The sequence below is a fragment of the Opisthocomus hoazin genome, chromosome 6 (genome assembly GCF_030867145.1).
Source record: "Opisthocomus hoazin isolate bOpiHoa1 chromosome 6, bOpiHoa1.hap1, whole genome shotgun sequence".
Lineage (NCBI taxonomy): Eukaryota > Metazoa > Chordata > Aves > Opisthocomiformes > Opisthocomidae > Opisthocomus > Opisthocomus hoazin.
In genome coordinates, this window is record NC_134419.1 from 58,155,196 (window position 1) to 58,180,121 (window position 24,926).

Genomic DNA, 24,926 nt, shown 5'->3' on the forward strand with positions numbered 1-24,926 from the left:
ACTTGCTTATTAACTAATTTCCCATAGCATCCAACCCATATGCAAGCGAGTGCTATTTTTCTCCAAGGTGCCCTGCTCAAACGGATTTGACAGCCGTTCCCTGGGTAATGCAATTGCTAAGCAAACCACGGAGAGAGGAATGAAATTTCCTGCTTGTGTTCCTGCAAGGGCCACCTTCACTGCAGTCTCATGGGTCTAGCAAGATACAAACTCTCTTTGGCAAGGTGTCTTTCCCTGCCAGCCTCAAAAACATTTGAGGTGGACTTCTGAATTAAACGCAGTATCTGTTCTTTAGTGAGATACCTGCCTGGTTTACATCTTCTGCTTTTCACAGAGGGAAGGGAAAAAAGGGTACAGGGGTTCTCTTCCCGTCAGGCTGGTCCTTTCCACGGTGTGTCTTTTCTAGTTGCATAGGAAGTAGTTTCATTTTCCTTTTGCTTCTGTTCCTTGGGGATTTTGGGCGATGTCCATCTCTGCTTTATAAAACAAACAAGTGCCTTCTCGCTCCCTTTAAATAGGCTTCCTTTGACAGTATGTTATCTTTGACTTACATGGGCTATCCCTCACATTACTTACTGTCCAACAAGAGAATTACATGAAGACAGCATTTTTGAGAAAGCTGAATTTATAAATTTATTTGCCTAGTAATCCCGTTTCTTCAAATGTATTATCTGGCAAGCTCTCTCCTGATCCTACAGCAGCTGGGGCAGATGCTGATCTCCAGCAGATTCCATTCCCAGCGCTTTACAGAAGTCATACGTTCCAAGCTGCCTTAAAATTTTGTTTTGTATTACCATAGTAGGCTAATATCTCACCTGTCTGCACACAAAAGGGAAAAATCACACACAAAAAAACCCCAAAACATGCCCTACCAAACAATGAGAAAGATGGTAACTGGGCCTGCGGCCAGCGTTCACATTCAGCAGCTCAGGCTGCCGCAGGCTACCTGACGGTCATTATCCTGCAAAACATTAGCACTGGCAGTTCCCAAAGACTTAGTTTTCAGCACGGAGCGTGAAGAACCTTCTACAATGGGATTTATTTGCTTAAGTTTTAAAGGAATTTAAAGGCCGATTCGGAGCTTTAGAGACAGCACTCTTCCGCCATCAGGATAACTGCGATCAGCGGGGGAAGGAGGGGGACACAAAGCTTCACGAAAACAGCATGGCCACGGCTGGCGAGACGACCGCCGCGACCCAGGCGAGCACCTTCCCCTCCCTACCGCCGTGCCCGGCCGGCACCGAGGGCAGCAGCTGCCGCAGCCCCGCTCCCTCCCCCGGGGCCGGGGCAGCTGCAGGGGGCAAGCAGGCGCTCACACACCGCGGCGGGCAGCGGCTCCCAGCCAGCCCGGGCCCCTTGGCTCTGCGCTGAACGGCGGCCCCGGCGGCCTGGAGAGGGACGGGACCTCTGGCGAGGGGCTGAGCCCCCTCCCCGCGGGGCCGCACCGCGCCCGTTATCGCTCTCCGCCGGCTGCACAGCGCAGGCCCCTGGCCCGGCCCGGCCCGGCCCGGCCCTGGCGCGCAGCCGCTGCGGCACCTACCCGCGCTACGGGGCGGCCTGGCCGGGGAAGGGAGAGGAGGGGGAGCCCCGGCCTCTCGCCGCCGCGGGAGCGCGAAGGACGGGAAGAGGCCGGGCTCCCGCTCCCCTCGGGGCTAGGGAGAGGCGGGGCGGGGCGGGCGGACTCCCGCAGGCCAACCCAGGGGCGACGGGGCCCATCCCCGCTCCGCTCCGCCCGACCACTTCCGCCCGCGGAGGGAGGGCCGGCCGCGAGCGCAGCGGAACGCCCACGTGACACTTCGCAGCACCACCTCTCTGCGCGGCGCCGCTTCGTCGCGCCTCCCGTATCCCTCCGCCCGCCGCCTCCTCACCGCCGCGGGGCGGCGGGAGCGGGGAGTGCGGCGCAGAGAGGAGCGGGTGGACCGGCCGACGGGCGAGGCCGAGGGAGGCGGCAGGGCGAGGCGGCGTCTCCCCGGTTCTTGCGGGACTACTTTCTCGGGGCGGCGGAGGCGGCGGAGGGGGCGGGGCGGCTCCGCTTCCCCTCTCGGAAGCTGCAGCCATGATGGGAGTCTAGCGCTGGCGCGGCGCTGCTGGGCGCGGAGCAGGCCGGGGGGGATGAGCCAGGCCGCGCCGCCGGCCCGCACGCCCTGAGGAGCCGCCGCCGCCCCGCCGCGGAGCCCCCGCCCGCCCACCCGCGCGGCGGCGCGGCCCCACCGCGCGGCTCCGGGCCCGCCGCCGCCGCTGCCGCCGCCCCGGGCGGGGAGCGGAGCGGGGCGGAGCGGGGCCGGGCCGGGGGGGTGCCCCGCGCCGCTGTCACCATTGCTGGGGCCCGGAGCGCCGGAGAGCTGCTCTCTCCGCCTCGCTCGCCTCAAAGACGGCGGCGGCGGCGGCACCCTCAGGGACTCGGCCCGGCTCCGGACCCTCTCTGCTCGGCCGCCGCCGCCGCTGCTCCCGCCCCGCTCGGCGCAGCGGCGGCAGGAGGAGGAGGGGGGAGCCGCCGCCGCCGGGAGCCGCCAACGCCGCCGCGGGGGGAGGCGGGCCCGCCTGGGGCTGAACCGCCGGCGCAGCAGGCCCCGCGCCCGGGGCCGCCCGGCGGCCGCCGGCCCGCCGCCCCCTCCCGGCCCCGCGCCCCGCTGCCGCCCGGCCCCTGCGCGTTGTCCCGGAGCGGCCCCCGGCTGCCAGACATGACCGCCATCATCAAAGAGATCGTCAGCAGGAACAAAAGGCGATACCAGGAGGATGGCTTCGACCTGGACCTGACCTGTATCCTCCCTCCGGGGACGGGGCCCGGCACCGGGCGCTGCACGTACAGCTATTGCATCAGACCTGCGCGGCGGTTACCTAACGCGCTTCCCGGTGTCGCTCCGCCGGGAGGCCGGCGGCTACCGCCGGGGCTGGCCCGGGCCGCCGCGCCCTCCCGGGCCGCCACCTCGGCCTCCTTTTGTTCGGGCGGCGGACGAGCCGGGGCCCGGCAGCCGGGCGGATTAACGGGAGCTCCGCGTTGGCGAGGATTAACGCTGGAGTGTCTTGGCGATCGCAGCCGGCCTGCCCGCTGCCACCCCCGTGTCGCGGAGGTGCCGCCCCCCGGCGCCCCTGCCTGCTCCGGAGCAGCGCGGGCCTGCCGCTTATCTCGGGCTCTGTTGATTTTTCAGCTCGCACAGCAAATACGCCTGTCCCGCCGTGACTCACGTTCAGTGCGATTTTTTTTTTTTTTTAATTTAGTAACTCGTCTTGAATTGCAGATATAATTGTGGCAGGCCTGTCGCTTCACTCGGGTTGGTTCAGTCTGTGCGGCAGGAGGGGCGAAGTCTGTGCTTGCTGCCCTGATTTTCATACATTGTCAGGCAGAGCTCGTGCTCAGTTGCAGTACGATGCAGCAAGGTTCTCGACAAGAGGTGGTAACTGCTTCTTCCAAACTAGAACGATGTGTCTTTTTCTCACACGATGCGTGAACCGCTGATCTCAGATGCAGTAAACACGAGGCTGTGTTACAAACGAGAGCACACTGGGGCTCAGTGAGGATTGTGAGGAGTGTAATTCTGGAATATGTAATTAGTATGCAATAGCAACTAATGAGTCGAACCATAGAGAAGTATTGCTAGTGGATAGTTTTGATGGCCTTTCTAACATGTACTGTAGCAGCGGCGGGCAGATACTTAGCTTGGAATGCCTTGCAGAGTTAATGGTCCATAGGGGCTGTGCTGTGGGCATGGTCTTTCTCCATGGTGGAGAAAAATCATCACTGTGTTTGAGAGGTTTTGGAGCAAGAAACTCACTTAAAAGTTGCAACTGTCCTAGGAAAAATGAATATTGATGGCAGTATTCAGAGCTAGACTTACAGAGAGAGCGCTTTCTGTTCTGCACCAGAGTCTTTTTGAAATTTATGGGGTTTTGTAGTGATTGCACTGGTGTCATAGCAAGTGCTACACCTAAATCCAGTTCTTGGGCAGGATCAAAACTGATAACAGCTGTAACTAGCACAGAGCTTGTGGTCTTGCATTGAGCCTTGGCCTAAAATTTTGGTGGCTTTGAAACTTCTTGAAAGGTTCTTGACTTTAGCAGGTGGCTGCTGAGCTTTCAGTTAAAAAGCAGCAGATCCAGTACATAACTCTTGCATCCTGTTCATGGTACTGATAAAATACAATTTTAGACTTACATTTTTAAACATTTGTACTTGGCCGTTTCGTTGTTCTATGAGGAGGGCAGCTGCAATATTGACATAGGCCAGCATAGCACTTACTGATGACTTAACGACAGAAGTCTGAGTTAGATTTTTTTTTTTTTTTTTTTTTTTTCTTTTTGATTCTCTGAGTGATGGGTTTGCTGGGAACTTCAGGGTTATGATAAGAGTTAAATGCTGGCAAAACGATGAGGTTTTGGCTTCACAGTTGAAGAATTTCGTGTTTCAGATATCTTTGCCCAGATGTGCCGTTGGTAGTAAGAGATTTTCTGACCCAAACAGAGCTTTTTAACTAGTAATCTGCTCCGGGCAAGAAAACTTGTGAATGTTCAACATGGATTTTCTTGCTTAAGGTTGCTAATGATATGCCAAATGGAGTTTATTGTGGATTTTTTACTTTTTTGTGTCATTATTTTTATTCTTAGAATTTTGTATAGAAGTAGGCCACTGAACACTGGGCTTAGAAAAACCAGCCTAAAACGGGTAGCTGGCTGCAATTCTGTAAGGAGATTTACAGAAAAGGCGGTTTTTTTCATGATGGCAAAAATGTTTCGGAAGAAGCTTATACTCAGTCCTTTTCGCAGCGACACATTTTTAACGGATAATTAATGAAGACTGCTGCCTGTACAGTATAGTGGCTTAGCTTGAAGGCTGATATATCTGCAGAAGTGGAAAGTTTAATTTTTTTATCACTTTGTGTAGGCTTCTCGGAGATGTTCTTTTTGTAGGGCTTTGATGAAATTGTTGTTCATCATACCTGTTAGCTGGAAAATAACATATTTATTTCTTACACGTGTAGACGGAGGACCGAGCTGGAAGTTAGCTTTCCAACCATGCAGTGTTAGATGAAGAAGGAGAAAACTTGAAACCTGAGTGAGCTGTTCGGTGAAGGCATGTGATGCATGGTAGGAGGACCAGGGTTTAACTTCTCAAAGGTACTTCTCACCGTGTGCTGGAGCTGAAAATTTTGAGACTGAAATAAGCTACCATCTGCATTTCTGCTGTGGTTAGCTTTACTTCCCTGCGCACCCATATCTGTAGGAGTGTCCTCTGTTACAGATTACTGGTCATTTCAAGGTAGCTGCATCTGTCACCCTAAAAGAGAAAGACTGACACAAGTTGGATAGCCCAGTGATTGGGACATTTAGCTGGAATACAGGAAATGGAGGTGTGAATTCCTCTTGCAGTAAATATTTCTGTACGAGTAGTTAAGTGGTGGTGGTTCCAGAATACTCAGTAGCTGGTGATTGCTACCTGTGCTTTGGAAGGTGGAGAATAAAATGAATTTACAGTGAATCCAGGTGAGGTGCCTGGTCTTCAGCCTGTATTCTGCGATCTGTCTTTTCTTCTGATGTATGTATGGTACAGTACATCATGCTTGGGACTCTCAGTTCCTGACGAGTTGGTTAAGAATTCTTGTTGTGTGGATAGTGTAGGATTTTATGAAAGGGAAATAGTGGCGTCTCAAAATCAGTGGCTTTACATACACGATATGACAATAGTCCTGTGTGCTAGTCATGAAACAAGAGTCTTTAAAAACCATATTGACACTACTTTTCATCTAATGAAATGTTCTTTTCTCTCTGAACAGTCTTTTTATGCACCTCCTGGAAAAGAATATACTGAAATTAGGGGAGGAAAGGGTTTTAAGATTGGAGTCATTAAATCAGCTATTTAATAGTTTATTTCAGATAATGCATGTATTCCCGATTCAATTGGATTTCTGTTTCTATAATACTGGATACATTTTGGTGCAAACGGGTGTGAAGGAAAATTTGGATTAATGGCTTTCTTCTAAGATGGCTGCATTTCTTTATGATGCAATGACCAGTATATTTTCTGAGGCACTATAATCGTTGGTGTTTATGAAATAGTGTAGCTTGGTTGTTGACTGCTTTACTGCAGGGAACTGTGAAGAGAATGCTTGCATCCAAGTCTTGCACATTGCATTGATTGCCTGTGTCTTAAGAGGTTCGTGCGTAACAGTTTAGCAAGTGGATTAACTATTTGAGGCTTAAGTAGAAAAAATAATGTAACTGCTTCTTGTGCCCATTATAGCTTTAGTTAAACTTTGTCTCATATTTCCAGGCCTTCTGTTATGCTTGAAAATGGCCATCTAGCCTGAGTGTAGGGTAGAGCATGCCTACCCTGATGTTTAATTGAAGCATGTGTAGCTCATGACCTACATAGTCATATGAACTGCAACAATATTCAGTAAAGGTTAGATATTGGGTGCAGTTTATTTAAAAATCTTGCATGTAGTTTGTCTCGTATAATGAAAGTCAGAGAACTCTAAAATTGCGAGTGGAAGCTTCTTGGAATATAATACTGCTTTATGCTATTTGCAGTCCTAAAGCTCTTTGCATTTTTAATGAAATTTTGAATTATGTGACTTCACTCAAAATGGCTCAGCTTCCAGGAAAAAAATGCATTAGTGGCATGAGGTACATACCAAGTTTAAAAACAGAGCCCAAGTTGGAAATGCCATTTGTTTAAAATACGTGGTTTCATTTTAAAATCGAAGTTTGTTAGATGTTCTGTAACAAGCTTTTGTGGTGCACAGGCGTGGTAGGGGCTGGTAAGGGTTTAGAAGAAACCAACTGGCAAAGCATTTTATTGGTGGAAAAGTATTTCTTTGTTCCGGAGTAAACAGTGTTGAGAGCCTGACAGACTCATTTTGATTCTGGAGCCGGGGACAATCTTGGGTTTTGAACAAGAAGATTAGTGCCAGTTTTGCTCTGAATTAATCTAAAGTCTGTTTGCATAGACAGCAGTAAAACAGTACTGACTGGGGACTTCTCAGTTTGATTCGGTTACCTGCTTGTTGTAGGATGTATTTGCAGAAAGACCTGTCTTCCCATGATCACTTAGTGAAGATAAAAATTTTTGAATTGGCCAGGTGGAGAAAGTAAGGTGGTGATAGATGGAAGTGTGTTCATGCATTTTTCTCTTCTGGGGTTAGAGACATGCTGGATCAGTTACTATTCCTCACAACCTAAAAAAAGAGAACCCTTTGACGTATTACCACAGTACGTGCATATTTGTGGATAGCGGCGTTTGACAGCTGAAGCCTACACACAAAACCTCCATCATTCAAGTACCCCAGCCCCTTTCTGCCCTGCTTTGCAACTGCAGTTGCTTGAAAAGAGACTTAAAAGATGCTTGACAAGTTACAGCTCATTTCTTTGCACTTACTTAAATGTAGTGCAGGCTTCCTAATGAACTACTTGATCTTGCATCATCAGAAATTTTTGATCAATGTGCAGCGTTACTGGAGGTTGTTTGCACAAGCTAAACGCAAAGTTAAAAAATAACTGCTTGTGCCCACTTCTAAATTGACAAAAGCAGCAAACTGATTCTTGGTTTCATGTAGCTCTGCTGTTGAAGCGATGGCTATATGTTCTTTCCAAGGTGGGGAAAGAAACAAGTAAAGCTAATGTGGACATCTGGTAAAATTTTGTTAAATGAAGATCTTTTAGAAGAAACACAACTGAAGCTAATCTTCACTGAAATCTGTTTGTAAGCTTAGTTAAGTGTGTGTTACTCCCAGAACATCCAGAGCTTTGCTGTTAGACATTAAGAGGGTAATGCTGAATACAGTGAAAGCTTTACTAGAACTGGTACTGGTTTTGAGCACTTATTTTCTTAAGGAAAAATACAAGTTCATATTTGTTATCTCTTACAGTAAGACTGATGAGGTGTTGGCACTTGAGGTCCTTGAGAAATTACCTTTGTTGAGGCTGGTTGGTGACTTTGACGACTGTTAGGTCAGTGTTGAGGACTTCTGAAAATCCCACCCGTTAAGCCCTTGGTTTAGCTCTCGGTGTGATTTGTTTGGCCATGTGTCAACATCGGGTCCTACTTGAGTCTTGAAGAAGGTTGGATGAATTTTGAAAGTGCATCTTTCTAGGAACTCAGGCTAGTCAGGAAGGCCTTTCTGTCCTCAGGATAACTATGTGTGACTTCCTCTGGCTTCATGAGATGGGTATGGAGTATTTAGGGAAAGGATATAGCCTTGAGTGTGGAGCTTATGCAACACTTGAAATGGCTCCTATTGCTGCAGTATAATACAAGCGGACAGATTAGTTGGCTCTTGATGGCTTCTGGGATGGTAATCAGCAGATTTCTGTGGAACAAAAATGTTTTTCCTGTGCTATCCAGGGCTACACTTAAAACATCTCATTTATTAACTTTTTGTTAGTAGCAGAAGGTTTTGAAGTACAGTGACTGCGGTAGAGAAAGCTAGTATTTGCTAAATGATGTGTTAAAACACCGTGTAGAGGAGCACAGAATTTTCTAATTTTCTTCCAGAAGAGAGGTGACTCTATTATCCATTTTCTTCCTTGTAGGATTATTTGGACACCTAAATCCCCTTTGTTGTGGAATCAATTGATATCATTTGTTCAGTAATATTATGGCTGAAAAAAATGTGTTTTATTAATACATTATGTTAAAAACCCCTGTGCTAAAAAATGTAAAGCCATGCCAAATGAAACTTCAGAACCCAATAACTACAAAGTTGAAATTTTATGTATGAAGTTTTTCTCTACTGAGTTGTTTTTGCCAGTTGTGAATTTCTGAATGGCTTCTTAAATGAAATTATATTTTTAATACTGTGTAAGCTGACAAATTATACCTGTGGTACCTTAGCCTAGAGTCTTTCCTTACAACATGTTTAAACAAGAAAATGGTTCTTGTATAATGATTTAAGGGGCAATAGTTGTGTTCTGAGAAACTGGAAGAAAAGAGAGGGAATAGGCAGTTGAGCTGTCACATCCCGCAATGACATTATAGGCCAAAGTTGCTGTCATTAGTCATAACTAACTCCCTTTTAAAGCCCACCTCCGTTTTAGTTTGAGTACCCAGCGAGTAATCTGGAACTTGGAGCTACATGTGATTTTTGATCATTTACTGTGCCTAATGTAGGGTGGATATTGAAGGTTAATTATTGCATAACTTTTTCAAGGGAGGTAAATGGGGTATAGCCTGGAGTTTTGAGTAGTGATTGCTGGATATGCCAGATACTTCATCTTTAACATTAGGGTAGTTATGGGCTTCTTTTGGTTTGGCACTTCTGTGAAGGTTTTTGGGATTAAAGCTGTGCACATTTGTGCATTTGTGTGAGTTACCAGGATGGTGATTTCTGGGCTTTAGGAAGGGAATTTATTTGAAAGTATGGGGACATTTGTAAGTGGCCCGGTAGAGCAGGATCTCTTCTGAAACACGAGTGCTTTGTGGGTGGTTGACTCTACTTTAGGTTCAGAGATTGCTGTTAGCTTTTTAGTGTATCTTAGTCCCAGATTGATATTTCAGATGTAAACAACTCCTTGTTCCAGTTTCTAATTCAAGCGAGCACCCTCTTTGCTCCTGTCGTCATCTGCCTCCTTTGCTGTCTCGCCTATGAGGCTGTGAAAAAAAGTAGTTTTGTAGAATGTAAGTAAATAATCGTGCAGTTAGGATGTGTATCATGCTGCATAAATCTAGGTTATCTTAATAACGACTTTTAGGCAACATAGCTAAAGTAGTGGTCTCAGTGATTCAAATGGTAATTGACTGTGCAGCTAAAAAATTAAACTCAACTGCTCCGTGTTTGTGATGATGACTATTGCAAAAGCTGGCATTGTTCCCTTAAAAGATGAAGTCCCAGCTTTACAGCCCCAACGTGCAGCAGTGCATAAAAACTGCTTAATATCTATTTTTTTGTAGTGAAGTGTGTAAGAAATGTCTTTATACACTTAATTCTGCCTTTGTGGAGCTGTAGTATAATAGCTTTTAATTACATGATTAACTTTCCTAGAGGCCTATCCTTAATTCGTTGCATTGCCTGGGAATATATTAGGCTAGAATTGAAGCAGTTGTGTATTTTCTATTCTTTAATTTCTTGTGTGGGTGAGTTAAAGAAGTAATGTCCTTTTTTGTATACTACAATTTAGAGGAGGGAAATGCTAAATCTCATTGAAATGAAATTAATATTGTCTAATTGAGGCTTGTTGGTTGAGAAATGGTTTATTAGGATGGCCTTATGTCTTGTTTTGCTGCTTGCCTTTATCTTCTTTTGGATTGTCACCTCCCACCCCCAGACTGAAGTTTGATAAATTCATACAAATCCTAGTTTTTGTAGCTTATGATTTATAAAGCTTTTTACTGTGACATATTTGTCCTTCAGTCTGATAGCTATTTTAAATTCCCTTGTCTCTGAAAGTTTTTCAGACTTGCAAGAAGTTGAGACTGAGCCATTTTTCACTTCCTGTCAGTAAATATCAAAGTAGTGACGCTCTGTGCTGATTTCTTTTTACTGAATAAAATTCTTGTATTTTGCTGTGGGTGTTTGAGGTTAGGATATGCTTAAGTACACATCAGTGCTTCTTTAATGGAGATCCTGTAAAGTGTGGTAGTGTGCTGAGAACATGTACCAGGGAGGTCCTGTACTCTGCCTTGGAATTCCAAGTTGGTGTTGAATTTGGTTTGTGCGTTAAAATCGGTAAATTTGTCACTTGGAAATCTGAAACAGAGGTGTGACAGTCAAGCTTCTGGTATACGTTGCCTCCTACTGAGAAGGCTCACTCAACAGGTGTGTTACCTTGAGGACAGCTGCTCAGCCTCTCATGTACAGTTGTCCTTTGCCACTGGTGCAGCTCTTGGCCCCAGGCTGCTGTGTGTTGCTGCAGCTAGTTGGGATGCCTGAGTAGGTAAGATAAGATGGGATGCGGGTTCTTCCAAAGCATGAGCAGAAACAAAAAGCCTTCTCAACTGGACCTCTGCATGTTTTCCTCTCTAGAAGCTTGTTGAGATTGTAGCATTTTGTTCAGTGCTGTAGACCTGGACTTGAGTAATAAGGAGTTGAGGCCCAGTCTTTGACTCCTCAGCTGAAGAGTTCCTTCTACCAAATTTTATATGAATAATACAGTGTGCTGTTGGATCATTTGTTATGCTCCTGTTTGCTCTTGGCTTTTTCTTAATGGGAAAGGTAGCTTTTTTGTGTTCTGTAATATCGTCAGCTGTTTTAGAAGGATTTGCAGCTCTTCCCAACAAGCTCATGTTTCCTTTGCTATCTGCGTGCTTTCCCGTCTTTATTTGTGATTCCAAACCATGTTGAAATGGAAGTTTTAAGGCATTTTCTTCTTGGTCTTTGTCAGAACAAGCTCTTTTGTAGAGTAGACTTCGTATTCTTTCATGCTCTCTGTTACCATTTTTGTATTTATGCAGTGAGGTTTATGAGGTTGATACCATGTGTGTGTTGGTTTTTTTTTTTTAAAAAAAAAAGGTGCTTGCTGATGATGTAGATTGTGTGGGTTGTTACCAATCTTCTTGACCCTATTAGCTGTTTAGCAAAGTCTGCATATGGCTGAGAGCTCCAGGACAGAGCTCATACTTGTCACAGATGAAGGGAGAGACTCTTGCTCAGGGAATACTTCCCAAATGCAGTACAGTAAGCAGGTCCGAAAGCCCTGCTATGGGATGGAAGTGAGCTGAGCATGTAGCTGGTTCCTGAGGCAACCTGGCAATATCACATTCAAGCATCTTCTGATTTACTATGTGCTGTGGGAATTTGAGTTCCCCTCCAGACCTGTTGTCAGCCCCATGACCTCACCTGGATAGGTCTGCCTCCTGAATGTGAAGGAGCTGCAGTTTGTTGCTCCTTGTGTAGGTTGCTGCATTTAAATTAAAAGCTGAAAGATTGAAAAACAAAAAGAGAAAAAAGAAGGGAAAAAAAAAGAGCTGAAATATTGAGCATTAAGGGGTTAAATGCATTTCTTCCAAATCATAGAATGTTCCTGTCAGCCACATCTGAATTGGTCGTCTTTCGTGTTCTTTAAGGCACAGATGGTAAGAGTTGGCAAGTGCAGCTAGCTGGCTACAGGGAATCCTCGTTTGCTCTGAAGAACTTTCTTCTTGTTCGTTTCCTCCATACTTCCTGATTATCCAGACTCATAGAAAAATAGTAAACTTATTTTGCATTTCATGCTGGCTAATGGAAATGCTGCCTATTAAAAAAAAAGAAGTGTTCCTGTGTACAAGCTAAATAGTATATATGCTAGGAAACATCTAGATTTGGCTGGGTATGTTTTCCTATGTCTTTTTTTTTTTTGTAGGGATACTGTCAAGAAAATGGCTCTAATAAGAGCTTGGCCGTTTGTCAGGACTCTTAAATCTGTTTGAGGATGGACTGTGGACACTTCTCGTAACACTTCCCCTGTAGCTTCAGGCTGTCAAGCTGTTAAACAGCAAAAACAGTTCTTTTTTTCTTGTTTAAGCTGGAGTTAAAGGGCTTGAGGTTAGCACGCTAACATTTCATAGCTGGTAGGGCCAGATGCATTGCTAGACCATGTTGCATAGTTACTGAAGTCAGAGTTCCTGAAAATCGCAGACGAATTGAGACAACAAAGCAACTTTCAGAGACTTAAAAGTCACATTGTTACTCTGCTCTTTCGTGTCGCTATCACATGGGACTTAGCATTTGACAGCTTGGCCACCCCATGCTAGAGGCTGGTTTCCTCGGCACTGCAGCTCTTTGCAGCCAGGAGGGTGATGGGTGATGCATAGTGGAGCAAAACTGACAGCAGCTTGCGTGTGAATGAGGAGTGGGCTGTTCAGGAGTGGATTAAAGCAAGCACATGCCTTGCTTGCCTGAACTGGAAGTGAAAATTTGCACTCCTGACAGTTGTGACGCTTTTTTTCAGGCCATAGATGCACCAGTTTAAATCTGCTCTTTGTTAAATAAGATACATGTTTGGAAGCTGAAAACTGAGGCTCAGGAAAAATGGACCGTTGTCCTTTTATTTGGAGGTGTAAGGTTCAGGTTTTGCAGTAGGTTTTTTAGCTCAAAAGCATGACTTGAACAAAAGCGTGACTTGAACAGTGACCATCATTCATAGCTTCAGGAACACTCAGCTTGTTTTAAATTTCCCTTTTAAAGAAAGATGACGTTAAATGCCTGGTGGATCTTCCTGAAGCCTTTGAATGTGAAGGGCTAATAGTTGTAGGGTTGTTTTTTATTTGCATTTTGATTTAAAATCTGTTCATCAATGTTGGGTTCAAAAAGTAAAGCTGTATGTAAATTCTTAAGCGCTGCATGCTTTAGCATGCTTATAAAGTAGGAAGATTAGGTCATTTGCTTTCTGTTCTTCTGTTATGGCTGTCTTCATGAGCAGAGAAAGGATAAGAGGTTAAACACTTTGAAATAGGGCTTCATAAAATTACTTAGAAATTCTAATGACTCAAGTTCTAGATACTAATTTAAAATGTTGATCATTGCAGGAAGGGCTATAGCTGTCTATTTTTGCAACTTTCTTGTGGATGTTTAAGAACTTAAGAATTGGTAAATATTTTGATATGCTTTTTGGCCCCCTTCCATTATTAGGATGAAGGTTGAATTTGTGAGCAGAATCAGTTATAGGACCAACACAAGTAATTTTCTTTTATATCTACATGTATGTAAAATTTAAAGTGTATACTGCATATTCTTTAATTTGATCTTGGCGTAATGTGAATATATAGACAGCTGTTTTTGAAAGCAATTATAATTGCTGATTTGCATAATGATACAGGATTTTTCTCTTAGCAACTGGAAAGACTATCATCTTTAGCATGTGGGAATGATTTCAGGCTCTAAGAACAGTGTTTTGTTAAATCTGTGAACAGCATTACAGCAAAACATTTCTGAAGTGGCGTATGGATTATTTGCTTTGGTATGTGTTCAATACTGATGAAGCATAATTTTTTCATTGTGGCATTTGGTAACTTAGGAAATTATTGGGTGCTTTCATTTTAAGGTTCCTTTGGTATAGTGTAGTGTCATCATTGTTCATTTGAGAGATGAAGTTTTGTAGTTAGTAGTAAGTATGAATTTGAGTAGAAGACGGTGTTTTAGTGTTTTGATGTTGTGTTTTGTGCGTCTGTCTCGTGTTGTTTTTTTTTTTTATCGCTAACTAAAATGCCAGCCTCCAAGTTTGCAAGATGGAGAAAGGAAAGAGTGCTTTAAAAACTGTTGAAACCATTTTTGGGAATGAGTTTCTTAGGAAAGAGCTACTTCGGAAAAAGGTGGCAGGGTTTATTTTATGTTTTTTATAAAGTCCAAATTTTAGTAGTTACAGCTGTTTGGTCAACTTTGCTTTGCATTTGTTATAGAACTGCCTCAATAAATAGCTGAGGCTTTTCCATTTTCATTTGCCTGTCTAGAAAAAAAAAGCATGGAATTGATAATGAACTTGTTGCATGTTTTAAATCATCAGTTCTTCCAGATTTCTAAAATTATTAGTATCATTACCCATTTCATAATGACTCAGAATTGTTGCTTTGAATGTACGCCCAGCTTCCAAGCTCCCTTGTGAGATATCTTGTCTTAGTAGCAAATATCTTAATTTCAGGTTTGGAAATCAATGTTAAATTAACTGAGGTGTGAAAAGCAGTGTCTCTGAACTGTTGAGCATGGCTGGTGATAGAAGAACTTGCTGAAGATGATGCTTAGTGGTCGGTTGCTCCTGTAACTGACTTGGCTCCACAACCTTCCATGCACTGATGACAAGCTGTCCCTGAGAAGGAGCGTTTTGTTCCCCAGCATCAGTAAAAAAGCAAGGTAATACTGATGCAGTGACAACCATCCCGTTCAGTTGCTGCAGATATTGGGACATCTTTTGGCTGGAGAGGAAAGGGTGGAAGAGCTTGCTTTTTATGGCAGCTTTTTCAATTAAGTGGTGAAACTGCTGTTTCTGCTGAGAGTCTTAGGTCATCTGTTCAAACAGCAAAGCACTTCCATTCTGTTCTTCCATCTTACATTGCTCCTTAAAGCAAAAGGCATTTTTCAGTTGCTTGAACCTGCGAAAGAGTTTCAAAGCAACATGCTTCTTCAGCATGCTTGTCAGAAGCATGTACTAAAAAGCCACAAAATGATCTTCACCAGCAATACAAATGTATTTGTCATAGTTGCCGCTTGCTTTCATTCAGTGCAGTTGAAGCCTGCAACCTCGCGCGCGTGCCCTGGAAGGGTGTCATTTTCTCACTGTGGCCTGTGTCCTTTAACACCAGATCTGTTGCAGGCAGAATGAGTCAGCAGTGGTGTGTGTGAATTGCATTCCAGTGTAATACTTCAGGATAATGAGTAAGGTACTTCAGGATGCTTATATTTAGGTGAGGGAGAAGTTGGCTTGCCTGTTTAAAAAAACAATAATGTTTTCTAAAAACAGCCTTCGCCCCCCACTTCCCCAGCTCACTGTTGGATGTTTGTTTTTCAGCAACACTTCAGTTTTTGTGCTGTCAGGTTGCAAAACTCCAGAGCATACGACACTTTTGTTCAATCTGGATCAGGAAATTGATTCATACTATTCCCTCCCTGCCCCCATTTAAAGTCTTCTTCCATTTTCTTTACTTACTGTTGTATTGTGGAATGTCGTTTGCAATATCAGATCTGGTTTAAGAATACACCTGTAACAATGCATGGTTAAGCTTACGCATTCAGTTCTGCTGGCTTGCTCCTATTTAAAAGAAGAAATGCATGCCAGCTGTGTGTACTGCTTGGGCATCGCCCTTGAGGAGCGAGGGAGGGGAGAGGGATCACATGAGATGTGAGAGCCGAGAGGGGATCACGCTTTCCAAAAGCTTGAGACTGCCCCGGTTATTTTGGAAATTTTTATCTCTCTCTTCCTGCATGTTTTCAGGCTTTGGTGTTTGGACAAGTCTGTGAGCCTGCAAACTGGAAACTCTGCTGTTAAGATGATGTTCTGTTGCCTTCGCTTGGTGTGTCTGTCTACTTCGCTTCCATCTTGCACCAGCTGGGAATCCTGGAAAGCATCTCATTTCTTAGCCTCGTGGAGAGGAGAAGGCAACAGCAGAAGAAAAGCATCTGAACATAAAGCACGGGCTGAATGTGTGAGAAAAACGTGTAGTAGAGCTCACGATTGTGAATAGAAATTTGAACAAGTTATGTGGCAATTTGGGGAAGTTTGGGCATCTGTCTCATGGGTGATACTATAGTTGAAACTGAGTTTTGTTTTGATGTGGTGTGTCAAAATGAATTTTTTTTACCCCTGATGCTAGCATGAATGCTTGTCTTCTATGGAAAAATGCTGTGGAAAGCAGGCTAATATACTGGATTATTTTGCTGTGGTAATTTAGGCCTCCTGCTCAGAGCAGGACACAAAAGGAGGTGCTTTTGAGTATAAATGCTAGAACTGGCAGTAGGTAGAAATTAGGTTAAAATCGGGAGCAAGGAGGGAGTGATGGGTGTGCTAGCTGGAAGTCAGGTAATTCACTGGTAATAGGCATAGTGCAGGTGCACATGATGTGTAACCAGTTTCTTTTGCTTATGGCAGGTAGTAACTGATAAAGTAGTAAATACATTGCTAATTATATAGTGCCTTTTGTTAATTTAAGAGGTGTGGACTGCTTGCGGAGTAAAATACATTCAGAGTGAAGTTCAAAGTTTGAAATTTATGTGATTTGATAGTATCTGAAGTTACCACAAGCTCTGGAAGTTAAGCAACTTAAAGGGTGATTTTTTTTTCAAGACCAGTTTTCTTGGGGGGATTTGGGCAAGTACAGAGTAGAGTGGAAACCAGGCATGAAATGTTTTCGCTGTCTGTATTTGAGGCAGCTACAGATATTTATTTGGATTTCTCAAAAGCTTTCATATTTTAAATCACCTTTTGAATAGTCCAAGCAGACCAATGTCTATTTGGATTACAATGTAGTAAATGCTAATTGTTTTTTTGAGAGTAGAAAATATTTTTTCTGTGTATTCAGTTCTTAGTGGTTTTTTTCAGTCTTCTAGTTAACTGTGTAAATGCAGAACTTGGTCCATGCTGCTTACCTGTGAGTACTTAAGCTTGTGGGAATTCTGCAAGAATGGAATAAAGTAGTTTGTATCCTACTTCTGGCTTTTCTTTGTGTACAAGTAACTGGAATATGGAAGCTGTTGCAGTGTCTTCCATTCTGATGATTACTCTTTGGAGCTTTGTTGTATTTTAACTATAAAACCAAAAATTATTCTTACAGTTGTGGAATAATTTAGGTAGAAGGGGACCTGTGGAAATCACCTGTTTCAGCCCCTTGTTTAAAGCAGGGCCAACTTCAAACATAACCATGCTTTGTTCTTACTCCTCCTATAATTAGTTAGAGGAGGAGTATGTTAACGCAGTAGGGTATGGTCTGTTTTTGAGCTGCTGGTTTCATTTCTGCTTTGCTTTTCAGTGAAGCATCTTCACTGCGTTGTAATTTCTAATGATGTTTAAAACTTGGGAGTACTTTGTTTTCTTGAGTTCGGTTTTAAAAAAATAAAATTCATATATCGTTACACCACCAGGAAAATAAATACCAGTAATTTTCTAGCAATTTGTTGTAAATTCTTTACTGTATCGGCTCTAGATGTAAGCTTACAATTTTCTTATTTGGCCTTTCCTTAGCGCTAGTTTTTTTTGCTAAGAGGTACTTTTCCTAAGTTTTTTATCTCAGGTTGCTTTTGGCAAGTGAATTGTAGGTAGTTCAGAATAAGAAACTAGAATATTTTTGCAGAAGTGGGGAATCGGTTTTTTAATAAACGAGATAATCCTTTTCAGATCTGTATGTTCCCATCTACTACAATATCTTACATTTAGGCATTCAGAGTTTCCTTAGCAGCTGCAGTTGTGGTTTGTTGTGTAGCAATCGTTGAAAGTGGTAAAAACATTAGTATTTATGTAGCTTTTCCAGGGCTTGCATGCCTGAAACGTGCTGCTTTGTTTGCTTTGCTGGTTTGCGTGGTATACCTATTTTGACATCACTGTAGACTCGAACAGGGTTTTTAATTTGGAACATCTTGCAGTTTATTCATATGACTATTTTAATAGTTTTCCACTGGATTTAATAAACCACTCAAAGTGTAGAGAAAGACCAGTATGTAGCATCTATGTGATTCTAGTGAGATTGTGTATGATATAGTGGGTTATTTGACTCTGCTTTTCTGGTGGATTGCCTTCCTCGTGGGTGTTAACCATCAGCTGCTTAATAGCATAGATTTGTAATAAGTTATCTGTTTGATAGGTAAGGAGTTTTCTGTTACAGGGGCTATGATCAATGTACTGTTTTCAGAAGTCTCCTGATTCCCCCACACCACCACCTTTTTCGCAGCTTTTTTTTTTAAAAGATCCCTTATTATTATGTATCTAGAGCTGAATTGTTCGCTGTGAGAGGTGGTCGGCGTTGTTGCTCTGGCTTTGATACAGTTAACCATTTGATTCATGTCCATTTAATGTTACTGTAGAAATTTCATGTGCTTTACAAATGTTTCCGTAACTTGCATATTCAGATATTTATCCAAACATAATTGCTATGGGTTTTCCTGCGGAGAGGCTTGAAGGAGTATACAGGAACAACATTGATGATGTAGTAAGGTAAGGCTTGCTTTTTCTTTTCCTTAACTTATTCTTGTAAAACGTATCCTTTTCTACATTCATTTATGTTCTGCTAAGGAAAGTATGTGTGCTCTGACTCATAGAAGTGGCAAGATTTTTACATCTTGTAGATGTTGCCGGGTTAGCTCTCCTGAAAAATGTTGGAAACAGCAAAAATGATATTTTCAAGAATTTTAAGCCAGGCTGCTGTTCTAGGTTGGTCTCAAATTCGTGTAATGTGCTTTTTAGTATGAAAAACTGACTTCAGTAAATTGTGTTGGAGTAAAAGGAGGTTCTTTGCTTTTAGAAAGATGTCAGTGCATGCCTCTGTTCAGTGTTGAGAGTTTCCTCAGATAGCTGATGGCATTTCAGAATGTGCTTGCCCATATTCTTTCTTCGATTAATAGATGAAGTGCTTGATAAGTTAATTTTGATTTAAAGTAGTAAATACAGGTGACTTTAGATAAAGCCTTTTACATCTGGCTGTGTTCGAGAATTATGGACAAGGAGAAAAATCGGCTAAAATTCGTTATTGCTGGTGGTGCTTTATAGCACATTTTGTGAAAAAAAACCCACAGGCTGTCATTTTTAATATCAAATAAAGTTATCTATTCTGAACGGCTGGATACAGCTGTGGAACATGTACTTAATGTTATAGGAGCATCGGTGTAATTTGTTTAGTTGACACTGCAGAATGCAGTGTGAGAGCTTGCATTAAAAACTAAATACTTGGCAGAAGCTGCCAAGTGTTAGTGTTTTTAGATCTTAAGTTCTAATTTGTTTAAGTCGTGTATGATGCTTTTGAGATCTTGGTTATTTGAGGTCATAAGTTCAGTAGCTCTCCAAGAGACTTGATGTTGGGGATGAGGGGATAATGCAGTAAGGAGCATGGTTATGCGTTGAAGTTAGGTGACCTGTCTGGGCAAGAAGGTGCTGCTCCAAGGTTTGAGATGCCACAAAGTTTCTCATCTTTGTTGGCAGGCAGAATTAGCACTGCTTGAATTTCAGTGGCAACTGTTTGCATCCAGGTTTGTACTGAAATGAGTTGAGACAGCTCTGCAGCTCCCACACTGGGAGGAATCATAACCCTCAACTGAGAATCAGTCGTCTGGAGGCAGTGACTTCCCTGCGCAGCTGCAGTTATCTTCAGATGAGTTTGATGGGGGTTCATTTTTGCATATTTAACTGTTGTGATGAAGCTTGCTATCCACAAATAGTACTGAAAATGTCAGAGGCTGGATTTGACAAGGCTTGCAGAAGTGACCTGGTTATGTCACGTGGTAGCGAGAAGTAGCTTTTCCAGAGGTGGTCATATCGGTGAGGTTCAGCACAGCAATCCGTAAATACAATTGCAGAGTGTGTATGTCTTTGCTAGAATTGTTAACAGAGGTGTGAAGTTGTGTTTTCTAATGATGTCATTGCACACAGCTTGCACACAAGAAAAAGCTTTTGCTGTCTTTTTGGGACAGTTGAGGGCTGTCCCACAAACTCAAGACTATCTAGCCATCTTTCTTTACCAGCAGTTAGAGCCACCTTTTCATTAAGTTGATGTGGGCATTGCATCTGCTATGTGAAATACATGGTCCCTGAGGAACTCCACCTTAGGAAATTGTAGGATAGGGGCAAAGGCTGGACTTGGAGTAAATGACATGGGAATAATCCAAATAAATAGTAATAGGCAGTAGTCTTTGAAGGCCCTCTTCCATTCACAGCAATAATTTCAGTCGCTTCTGTGTGAAGGAAAATACGTTCTATTGGTTAAGTATGTAGATATGTGTAAATTAGACTTTTGAAAGGGAATGACTATATAATTATTAAGTTGTCCATAAACACTGTGATCAAAAGGAGTACTGATCACCTAAAAATGTAATCAACCAAATTAAGATACAGATACATGTAAATTAAGTAGCTGTAGGAACTGGATGCTAAAGTAGTGTTATGTTTGTTGGCTCCTGTTTTAAAATGGGAATAATGCACAAAATAATGTGGTCATGCTGCATTCTGCATGTTGCAGTCGGCAGGTCCTCATCTGCTCCTGTTGTCTTTTTATTATGGAGTTTTTCTCCAAGAGCTTTTAATGCAGAAATTCAGTGTGTTTGAGCTCTGGAGCAATTGGTATTGAGCCAGGATACGCCAGTGGGATTTTTCTGAATAGCTGGTATCCTGACAAATTTAATGCGAATACTGTATGAAAAGTACGACCTGGACTGCTGGCTGTCTCCTGTGACTGACGCTTTGAGAGGTTTTGGATGGAATTTCGTCCTTAGAAGAATACTCTTATGAAAGCTTATACTCAGCTTTGTGGGTATTACTGGCAGAAGTGGAGTCAGCTCTCCTTGCTCTCCAGTGTGTTTTAAACAAGTGGGGACATCTCCTGAAACAAATCGCCATGTTCACCATCTTCCTTAATCTGACGAAGTCTGCCAACAGGGGCGCCAGTGGGAGCCATGAAATATTTTTGCCATGAAATTGGAATCTCATACTCCATGCTGTGCAAGGAGCATTCACATCTGTTCTTATTTTAATGCATCAGTTTAACCACAGAGTTCATCTAGGTTCTTCTGGAATATTATGACTGATAACCAGAGCTTGTTTTTGCTTGAGCTTTCCAGGATTTTAGCAGCTAGTATTTCTTTTCAATTTGAACAGCATGTTCTGTCATGGCTAATTAAATTCCTTCTGGCTGATGTGCAGATACATGCTGTTGATGATGTTAAGTGTAAACATTTGTATGTTATTTCTTCTTGAACATTGCCAGGTGACACATCATATGTAATCATGGCAATTTTGATGAATCATGTTTGCAGTTTGGCTCTCCGAGGCTTGTATGGGAAGTTTTTGTTACAAAGTGAGCATGAAAATGAAATGAGTGTGGAAATCAAGTATAGTGGTCTTGCTACTCCTTTCTGAACCCAGAATATCATAGAGCCCTGTCCTCAGACTTCAGTGGCAAATCATGGCCATTTGAAATAAATGATTCTGGCTGTTGTAACCAGAATATGGAAGTTATTTTAAATGCTTTTTTTCATTGGAAGCACCACTGTGGCAAAATATTTTGCATAGATGATTAAATTGGAAGTGTTATAGCTTGTGTAATCAATGCTTTCTGCTTTAAAAATAAACAACCCTTCCTCAGCTTAATATATTGATGTGTAGGTATCTTAGAAATCAGTGCACATTGGTACATACAATAAATATTTCATTTGCAGGCCAGATCTTGGTCTCCTCCATTGCGTAAGTAGTCTTATTCATACTGCTGGATTATTTGTATGAGTGAGGTTTGCAACATGCTGCCTCCTTGACTTTGAGGCGCTGCAGGGCCAGCTGGGACTTGGCATGCTGGATGGTGCTTTAATGATGCTGCAAATTAAGGTCACTGTTATTGTAAAGTATATTAATACATGCCCTTTTTTTTTCCTATTTAAGGTTTTTGGATTCAAAGCATAAAAACCATTACAAGATATACAATCTGTAAGTATGCTCTTATAGATGTATTTTCCAAAATAATGAGTTCTAAAAATAGCTTACAAGCGAAAGTGGCTTGTTGTTGTACTGAAGCAGAGCTAGAGATGTTTTGCACATTTCTTAAAACAATTAAGCCTGATTGAGAGCACTGTTATTTCATTTAGTGGAGCTGAGTGAGGTTAAATGAAATGCTGGTGTATATTTGTATTACTTGAATGCTTTTAAATGACTTGGCATCTAGCCCATCTGGAGCTTATACCATGTGATTAAAAAGTGAAAAGTAATTCACAGCAGGCTTTCTGTTAATGTATTAGTGTCTGCAGTTAAGAAATTGCCAAATTAATATTTTCTGGTTTTTTCCTTTTTCTTTTTTTTTAAATCAAACTGTATTGGTACACAGGTTCTGTTTGCTTCCTCACTCTTCTTGACTGTCCCTGTTTATTACTTCAAAAAAGTTTTTGCAGCAGTTGGTAATGTGATGGTTTCTCACTTTTGTAAGTGCAATGTTTTCCTCTGAAAATCTAGTTACGCAGAAAGCTGTTCTTATTACAGAAGGGATTGTTGTTGTTGTTGTTGTTGTTTTTCCTTGATCATCTTTATATGTTACCTTAGGCTAATTTCATTTATATAAATGATTTGGTGGTGTGACCTGATGTTGAAAAGTAGGTTTTGGTTTTCCTACACCTCATTTTTTCCCAGAAATCCAAGTTGAAGATTTATTGATTCCCTGAGCTGTTAAAGCTTTTTTTTTAATGAATATGCTTCTAAATATGTGCAATTAATGGAAAAAATATTGTACTATGGAAATCCAGGCAATAGATTACATTGTAATCTGTCATTAAATACAATTATTTAAATATACCTTCAAATTGATTGGAGAATTATGCATGAAGCAACTCTGTTTCCTGATGTTGGAGCAAAGTGATACCAGAAGTTGAGAAATTCTATACTGGTTATTGAATTTTTCTGTAGAGTCTGGGTTAGGATGGGGAAGACAAAGATATGTAAATAAAATCTGCGTTAAAATAAACTCACTGGACATCTTTCATATTGTTCAGTAGAACAAATAATTTTCTCCAGAAGGTTAGCCTTTTAATAAATGCTGCCTTGGTGGCACTTACAGGTAGAAAAGACAGGGCTTCCTGAACTAGCTGGTAGCTGCCTCTGTGTGTAGGTGCAGCTCTCTAAAGAGATAACTTTCTGGATATCTTCCTTTGAAGTCTTCTGGAGCTCAGCTCTAGAGATCTGTATCCTGTGAAACCACTGCTGTGGTTTACTAGACACCCCCCCCCCCCAAAGCCTTTTGAGATCTTCTGCTTGGTTAGGGAAGAAAAGCAGAACAGGACAGATATAACTTAATTTCTTCCTGCTTCTTGGGGCAGAGTTCAGCTATCAGCTTCTGTGAAGTGTGGCCATGGTATGACATGATCAGGGTTTGCTGAGCTGCCTGATACTGAGTTTGTTGTTTCAAATTGGTTCGAGAGGTGACAGGTACAAATAATAGGTTGCTGTGTGTTAACTTCTAGGCTTTGTCAGAAGGTGAGAGTTCAGTAAGACTTCTGTGCATCTTAGCAAGTAGGTCTTCAGGGAGGTGGTGCTTGAAAAGCTTCCACTTTGCTGTATGCTAGCAACCTCGTATTACTTTAGAAAAATGCAAAAACCAATCCCCAGCCCTACACAGCAACAACTTTGAAGTTTAGGTGAGAAGAGATGTGATGAGACAAATGTTTTTGATGTTTACGATGCTGATACCTGTATTTTCAACTATGCAAAGAACTTGTCCAGGTGTGCCAAAAGTTTTTGTCTTCAAGTCCTTTATATAAAATGTTAACTTTCAGTGCAAGAACCCTCCACATCGATTTTTCTTGTTGCTAATTTCAAAATGATCGCAAGTGAAACTTTCTAAAATTACTATATTCATCCTCAGATGAAAACTTTTGCAGGAGAAAATGTCCTTTTAAAATGTGTGAGTTTTCTTCCTCCCCAAAACATGGATCAGTTGCAAATGAAGATTCAAGTTATTATAGCTTAGAAAGCGTAGCTTTTAAACTGTGTATCTCTGGCTAGAGAGGCCATGTTATCTCTTAATCTTTACGCATGCAAAATTTACACGCATCTTAAGTACATAAATGCCATTGGGTGAATTGTTGCAGTGTTTGCTCATGAGATGAGAAGCTTTCGGCTTTCAGGTATTTCAGGGAACAGCATCTCTTTAGGTAAAGCTGATCCTTTGTAGATAGTCAATCTATGGCCTGTGTTTAAAAGGAGATGGTGGGAGTTCAGAGGAGTTGTGTGATTGTATTTAGAATCATTTCAAACACAGTCATAGGGTTTGAGTTCCCTTAAGGTAGCTGTTGCATGAAGTTGATAACTATGTATTGACCAGTTTTATTTAGAAGGATTTAGAGAGATTTTTCTGAACTGATGCTTAAATGATGTCATTTATGCCTCATCCTCCGATCTTGGCTTTTAAATTCCCAGTGAATGTTTGAGCAATCAATTTAGTTTTGGTGGTTTTTTTTCTCCTGTGTTCCTTTAACCCTTTGCTATTTCTTCAGTATTCTTCTTTATTTTAACATGTTCTTCCACTTCCATCTCAACTTCACGTACTGCCAAATTGTTACCTCCCCTATTGTAATAATGTTCATCTTCTACAGTATATTTCTTTTAACTGTTGCACAGGCAGATAGTTAAAGGAAGAAGCTGTAATGAATAATGTGGCTTTCATGTGCATACTTCCTGTACCTCTATATACATGGTGTTGGGCTTTGGCAGAGGCTGTCATCTTTCTGGTAGCCTGTAGTCCTGTTGTCAATAGGATGATGATCCTACTGATCATAATCAGATGATCAGGAAGGTGTCTGGCTGGCAGCACTTGGGATCTGGGATGCTTTAAACTCAGTTTAATCATCAGGAGGATT

The 24,926-nt window shown here is 42.4% G+C and overlaps 2 protein-coding genes across 2 annotated transcripts in view; one reads left to right on the top strand and one right to left on the bottom strand.

Annotated features, from left to right (window-relative positions):
* ATAD1 (ATPase family AAA domain containing 1) overlaps positions 1 to 2,858 on the bottom strand; it is a 28,122-nt gene extending 25,264 nt beyond the window's left edge. Inside the window, exon 1 of the mRNA XM_075423263.1 lies at positions 2,839 to 2,858. The gene's annotated coding sequence lies outside the window, so the exon portion shown is untranslated. The remainder of the gene's footprint in view (positions 1 to 2,838) is intronic.
* The window catches only part of PTEN (phosphatase and tensin homolog), a 49,079-nt gene continuing 26,756 nt past the window's right edge, over positions 2,604 to 24,926 (top strand). Inside the window, exons 1-3 of the mRNA XM_075423259.1 lie at positions 2,604 to 2,760; positions 18,456 to 18,540; positions 21,967 to 22,011. Of these exons, the coding sequence (XP_075279374.1) occupies positions 2,682 to 2,760; positions 18,456 to 18,540; positions 21,967 to 22,011 (209 nt within the window). The 5' untranslated portion in view covers positions 2,604 to 2,681. The remainder of the gene's footprint in view (positions 2,761 to 18,455; positions 18,541 to 21,966; positions 22,012 to 24,926) is intronic.